The 6,863-nt window shown below is 50.6% G+C and overlaps 3 protein-coding genes across 3 annotated transcripts; all 3 read left to right on the top strand.

Annotated features, from left to right (window-relative positions):
• T310_0115 (uncharacterized protein) lies at nt 1-632 on the top strand (the record flags this gene model as incomplete). Its single annotated transcript, XM_013477002.1, is given in 5 exon segments — nt 1-14; nt 31-233; nt 334-359; nt 405-442; nt 497-632. Coding segments are annotated over 5 exon segments (417 nt in total), but the record flags the coding sequence as incomplete, so codon positions are not given.
• Nucleotides 633-3,411: 2,779 nt separating this feature from the next.
• Nucleotides 3,412-4,135, top strand: T310_0114 (uncharacterized protein; the record flags this gene model as incomplete). Its single annotated transcript, XM_013477001.1, has 3 exons — nt 3,412-3,526; nt 3,593-3,669; nt 3,731-4,135. The coding sequence occupies 3 exons, from the start codon at nt 3,412-3,414 to the stop codon at nt 4,133-4,135; spliced, it is 597 nt and encodes a 198-aa protein (XP_013332455.1).
• Nucleotides 4,136-4,988: 853 nt separating this feature from the next.
• T310_0113 (PCI domain protein) lies at nt 4,989-6,475 on the top strand (the record flags this gene model as incomplete). The annotated part of the gene is made up of 2 exons (XM_013477000.1): nt 4,989-5,235; nt 5,316-6,475. The coding sequence occupies 2 exons, from the start codon at nt 4,989-4,991 to the stop codon at nt 6,473-6,475; spliced, it is 1,407 nt and encodes a 468-aa protein (XP_013332454.1).
• Between the last annotated feature and the right edge of the window lie 388 nt (nt 6,476-6,863).

Here is a 6,863-nt window from a genome sequence, read left to right as displayed (position 1 = left end):
GATCAAGGGATGTTGTATGGCCATGCACAGTGCTGCCATTCTGGCAGCAGAAAACAGGGCACTGAAGGCTGCAAATGAGAAGCAAAAGAGAAAGCAAGAGAGGCGCCGTACATATATAGGACAGGAAGATGCTTTAACTATTGAAGAAGGGATAGATCGTGTACGAAGAGCTAATGAAGAGGAGAGTAGGGTGGTTGAGGTTACTGAGGAAAGACCACAAAAACGTGCTGCACGTCAGTGCAGTATATGTGGAACAGTTGGGCATACTGCCCGTACATGCTCCCAGCGTACAAGAAATAGTTCTTAATGTAATTAGATGATTTCTCTATATAGTTGTGGTGAAATTTGACTGTGAAGCTGTATGATGGTGGGGAAGTGTCCGACTAGGCCATTTGTCCGACTAGGTTATAGATTACGTTATTGTGTCACATGACTATGAATAGTATATCTGTTGGAGTATATTTCACTTGTGTGTAAACCTTCTAAGTTTATATAGCATCAAGACTATTACTGAAGTTACGTTGGAGGACGCTGGTTACAGATTCGCCAAGAAGCCAAACAAATATCATGGCATTCCTTTTCGGCCGAGTGTGATAACTGAACATTTTGGATTACCTGACTCCGAGACCTGACTCCGAGCTTCCGATAGGTATGCAGTCTCTAGTACTGTTTGCGTTCTAGAAGCATAGTGTCGACTGTCTGCACATCTCCTTCTGGCGAGAACAGAGTAATTAATCCATTGCATGAGTTTGCATCCTCTTCGGCAGAAAAATCAATCCTTGTTTCTAGGTTCTTTGGGTTGGCCATGATGTTACTCATGCCTCCTGGTCTTGACTCCTGGAAAAGGGATTAAATACATATTCTCTTCTAGAGCTGGGGTATAATAAGAAATTTTATGGATAGTGGAGACCACTGGTACCCCGTGACCTGGAGCCGAAAAGGCCCTTAATTAGTCTTTGTCTGATTTTTTTTTTAAAAAAAAAGGAGAAGCGTGACAGTGAAGCTCCTTCTCTTTCTGCTGGCTTGACAATATCATTCCATGCGCTAAAATATCTGCTGTCCTAGCTATGCGTATACTTGGACGACGAGCCTGCAGCGTCGACAACATTACAACAAAGCCTTCGATGTTGGATTCTAGGATCCAGTATATATAGACGTCTATATATAGACAGAGATGTGGATAAATTCTTCTGACTCTCTAGGTGATTGAGGGTAGGTAGGAGTTTTTTCGCTTGAGAGGCTTGAGTAATTCTAGGTAGTGAATGATACAGACAAAGCATATTCAGTATCTATATTCTAGGCTGAACTTCACAAAGAGTATGGAAATCAGTGACTTTACAGGGAAAAGGGTGTATTCAGTGCTAGTGCATTTGATTTTCGACCCAGTGATCTCATAGTGGGAAAGGATGTTGTCAGCATAGATTCTGGTGCTGATAAGATTCACGGAGAGGACAAGACAGCAGGCTAAAATATTACTGACAGGGTTGTAGAAAAAGGAGGCAACCTTGAATGAAAGGGTTTGTACTCCGTAGTGCCATATTGGCATCCGCTAGTTTAAAAGACGGTAGATAAATAGATCCATGGTAGATTCCCATAAGCGTATACTATTAATACCCATTATATAAGGCCTTCTAAATAGTTAAGTTAGGAGGACTCTGAAACAAATAATACCCGGTAGTGATAAATAGAAGGTAGTTATATAGCTCTGGTAGGGACGAAAGATAGAATCCAATGGCCTATAATAAATCAGGATTGCTGGATGTTGTCAAACACGTGGGGTCCTTAAAAGGACGACGTCAATTCTGGCCAGGTTGGATGCGTGGAGTGAGGCTTTTTTGACGTCAATTTCCCATGGTACAGACAGACCATGGAGATGCTTTCATGTACTGACACACGGCTATCCAAGGCATGTGATTGGGCACACTGCCAAATGAGCGATTTCTTTTAAATACGCTGCATTCCCGTTTTCCTGTTCTTTTCATCGTTTCTTTCCCCTTCTCTCTTTTTCTTTTTTCTTCTTCCATCTCTTTTTTTTATTAAAAAAATATTCCTGATTAATTCGTATTGCTATCGAAGCTATGTCCTGGTCACATGCGCAGTACGGAGCGGTAGCGCTCCCCAAGTGAAACATGACAAACTGCGCAAATCGGTTGGGAACGCCCTACATCATCGATCAATCCTAGTCATTGATCGCCGTCTTCAGTCATGCCTTGAGGCTTGACTTGTTGCACGGCCAGTTTTATCTTCAAGAGCCACTCCGCTAGGGTGCATAACCCATTTCTTGGCCGCGTCATCCCGGGCAGAGGCCACGGCAAGTACGGCAAGTAGCAAGCGCTCATTTCGCCAAGTTGCCATTCTGCGAGACCTTGTGGCTTGCCTCTATCTCCAACCAAGGAACGAGTCGCGGGCGTCCTGCTTCTGCTTCAGGTTCGTCCAATCCCCCAACTGCCCTTGGGGCCCTGGTCGCCGGCGCTAATCAAGCTTGGCTCTTTTAGAACAAGGGCGGATGCCAGCAGAAGCATGGAGAATCCGGATCGAAACATGGGGAGCTGGGCCAACCCCTCCAGCCACCAGGAATGCAGGCGCATCCTGCAGGCAGAGAGAAACCAGCTCCCCTCCTGTCCAGCCGTCCGGACGCATACTGACAACAACTCAAGAAACAAAAGGACGCTGGCGAGGGGAAACTGGCGAAGTGAAGATAACGATGACTCCACGTCGGGAGATCGGTCCTGGATTGCCGCTAGTAACCACGCCAGCAGCTAGTAAGGCCGTAATTAAACGTAATTAAACTAATCTAGTGCCGAATCATCCTAGTCCCTTCGATGGTGTTGCATTTGGTAGCTCAGCGATCCCGATGGGCGATGGCATCCAGGATCAGCTGTTTGTTGATGCTCTGCGCATTCATGCTGGGTTGACGGGGTGGCGACAAGGCATTGTGTGAATTCCGTAGACAAGTAGACAAGCAACTTGGCAGTGCGGTGACAAGCCAATCGATCGATTGGCAAGATTAAACAGATACCAGGAAGCTTTGAAGATAACCCCGGTTCTCCCAGTGCCGTAGCCCAGTCGCTAATTAGGGCCGTGAGGTCTTTTTATCGCTGCCAGCCTAACCAGAGCTAGACAGCATCGGCTCTTCCCAGCAACAAAAGGCCCAAGTCGCAAGGTCCACCTTCCTCTGTGCTCGCCTTCCCAGCAGGCAGGAAACACGCCCCTTCACCCGCGTATTTAGTGCTTCCCTTCCTCCCATTCCACTGTGTTCCCAAGGACCGTACAGCTAGCTCCCTCCATCCAAAGACCACTACGCCGTATCGCTTACAGAGAGTATTGTCATCGCTGCGGACCGCTCATTTCCTTGCGCGGCATTTTTCTCTCTTCCGTCCGGCCATCTAATTTTTCTCGTGCCTGTCAGCCATGCGGTCGACCGTCGCGCTGGTCCTCTCCGCCTTCGTCGCGGGCGTTGCAGCTCAGAACAACTACACCTTCCCTGCTGGCTTCAATCTGGGCCTCGTCCCTGAGACCACAAAAGGTGAGTTGACGCCTTATGCGCTCTAGGCAGATGATGCGATGCGATCGATGCTAACGGGAAAATCAGCGGCGTGGTGCCAGGCCGAACGAAACACCTGCCCGCAGATCTGCGGTGGAGCTGCCTCGCCTAATGACTGCGATACAGTATGCCACTAGAAGTCTAGATCTGCCGCGTTCTTTTTTGACTGACCCGGAATTGCACTAGGACACCCTGAACTTCAGCTGCGTTTGCATCAACGGCACTGTCCCCGACGTGTCTGCATACCAGAACACGATCCCCTTCTTCGTCTGCCAGGAGAACTACAAGCAGTGCATCCAGAATCACCCCAACGACCTCGACGGCCAGAACCAGTGCAAGGCAAATGCTAAGTGTGGTACCCTGAACGCCACGGCCATGGAGGACTCGGCCTCGACCACCAGCGCCGCTGCTGCTTCAACTACCCTGTCGACGGCCACATCGGCTCCTGCCACCGCGCAGACGACGGCCACCAGTGCCACCGCTACGGCGTCTACCTCGAAAGCCGCGGCTGCGGCTGTCCGAGTCGCCCAGGACCACTCCACGGGCCTGTTCGTGGCCGCTATGCTTGCCGCGTTCCGCTTGATTCTGTAGAATCGAAAACAGTGTTCTTTGCCAACCGATCTGCGTCTCTTTGGCTAGGATCAAGAGGATAATCCCTTGCCGCTATCATTTCGATTCTCGTGGCCATTGCAGAATCACGGACAATATCCTGTGTCTTTTTCAGCGCGGAGTTTTACGGATCTCTTCTTTTTGGTCTCGTGTTTGATGTTTGATTCTTATTTCTCCGAGGGTTTGACACCGTTGTCACGACTGTGGTTATGACCGCGATGCCTCTCCTTAAAAAAATTACATATGAACTGCGCCAGCTTGCCTGAGCCAGAATATTGCTGATCCATTAGCGGGCTAGTAGCGCCTTGTTTCTAGCGTGTAGTTAATACCACCAGCATTCTAATCACCTGAACATTGCCGCAAACACTTCGCTTCGTTCATATCATTGCAACTTCCAGTCGATAGAAGCGCAAGAGTCAAGTTTTGATAGTAGTTCATTTCGCGTTTCTTGGCCGTCTTAGAAGAGTAATGTGCGGAGTAACGGTAGGACAAGGCGGCCGAGGGCGGATCACTGCAATATTGGCTTCAAACAATCACACGACTTTAACATTGCAAGCCATTTGCTATTCTCAATTCTTTTCCTTCATGACATGTAAATTGCCTGATGCACGCGTTTTCTGCGTGGTGGTGCTGCTGTCCTGCAGTCCTCTGCTGGGCTCTCCGCCCGCGGAGTTGTGCTGCTTCGCCAAGAGTTTGCAGCACACACTGAAATTTCTCCCAAACTTATCGATAGTCAATCATTAGACCCGACACAGCAATCTCCTCCTCCTCCACCTTCTTACCACCAAGCAAACCCACGTCCCCCCTTTCGCTTTACTGCTAGACGTGCTCGGTCATGCCGGCCCCTATCAACACCCTCCTCATCGAGGGCACTTTCACCGAGCTGTGCGAGGAGCTCGCCCAGTACCTCGACGTCCTGCGCAAGGATGAGGGGAGCAACCTCAGCGCCGACATTGCCCCGCTGCTCGAACCGTTGCGCCAGCAGGAACAGAATGGCGAAGAACCCGACCTCAAGCAGCGCGATGAGGTTCTCAAGAAGATCGTGACCGCCGCTGCCGTGCTAAACGCTGCCCCAGAGAAAGGTAGGCGGAACGCTATCGAGAAGATCGAAAAGGGAAAAATAACAGAAGAACAAAAAAACAACTGACGAGACATATTACAGAGATTATCGCTGCTTACAACCTCCTCGTTCACCTCGTCCACCAGTCGTCGAACCCCGACATATTCCTGTCGCGCATCTGCACCTACCTGGCCAAGCCCATCACATCTTCCCCGCTGCACGGCCCCTCGCTGGCGCTATCCATCCTCACCACCATCTTCAACACCCTCGCTCCCTCGGACACCAGCCGCTACCACGTCTTCTTGGCCATCGTGGCTGTGATCCGCCAGTCCGGACACACCACCGCTTTTGAAGCTCTCAAACCCCAGTTGACCGCCCAGCTGCCGCAATGGTTGGCCGCGTGGGAGCTGGACGAAGAGGATGCCCAGAGACTGCACTTGGCCATTGCGGATGCCGCCGAAGCCGCTGGTGACAGTGAGCTCGCCCACTCACACGTTGTCGAGGCGCTGCACACTATCCCTGCCAACGAAGCCTCCAGCAAAGAGGCCCGCGAACTGGCGATCCGGGCCCTGACGTCGGCGCTGACGCACCCGTCCATCTTCGACTTCACCCCGCTGACGGCCTCCGATGCCGTCCAGGCTTTGCGGTCGAGTGACAATTCGCTCTTCGAACTGCTCGAGATCTTCGCGGCCGACACGCTAGACGCCTACGAAGACTTTGTCTCTTCTACCCCGCTGTCCTCCATCTCAGGGGGGATATTGGCCGATGCCGGCGAGATCCTCCAGACCAAGATGCGCCTGTTGACGCTGGCATCCCTGGCGACGTCGGCGCCCTCACGCTCCCTGCCGTACGCCACGATCGCCTCCGCGCTCCGGATTCCCGAGGCAGACGTCGAGAAGTGGGTGATTGACACGATCCGTGCCGGCCTCGTCGAGGGCAAGCTGTCGCAGTTGCGGTCCGAATTCCTGATCCACCGTGCCACCTACCGGGTCTTTGGCGAGAAGCAGTGGGCGGAAGTCCAGGGCCGGTTGATGGTCTGGCGTCGCAGTCTGGAGGGCGTTCTGAACGTCATCCGCACGGAACGCGAACGGTTTATGCGCGAGACCCAGCAGGCAGCCGCTGCGGCCGCAGCTGCTGCCGAGGAGGGCGGCAAAGGGGAAAAGGGCAGCGGGAAAGCGAACGGAGAGCGGAGACGGAATCCTCACCAGCAGCAACAATCGCAACAACCACGAGAAGTCGAGCTAGTGGGTGGAGGTGACTAAAGAAAAAGAAAAAACCAAGACCAAAAGACGGTGATTTAATAATGAATGAATGAATGAACTTCGAGATAAGAAAAAACAAAAAAAGAAGAGTATCTCGATGCTTGTGTGTATGTGAGTCTGTGTGTGTTCGTATCGCAATAGCTTGTATGCATGGTGCATTTTCCTTTTTTTTTTAATTGATATCTCCTTTTTTTTACACTTTTTCGCCATGGATGGGAAAGTTCTTTTCAGCTTCATTCAGTCTTAGAGAAGAGAATAGAATTGTCCAATTTCATCATCGTCGACATTTATCCAACATTCAGATTCGGACTCAGATCCTCCACACCTAGGGATCATGATAAATATGATGATATATATTATACTATACTATACTGGTGAATGACAACCA

This window comes from Rasamsonia emersonii, assembly GCF_000968595.1.
Source record: "Rasamsonia emersonii CBS 393.64 chromosome Unknown ctg1118621759664, whole genome shotgun sequence".
Classification (NCBI taxonomy): domain Eukaryota; kingdom Fungi; phylum Ascomycota; class Eurotiomycetes; order Eurotiales; family Trichocomaceae; genus Rasamsonia; species Rasamsonia emersonii.
The sequence above is the reverse complement of the archived record's forward strand: the minus strand, read 5'-3'. Positions and strand labels throughout refer to the sequence as shown.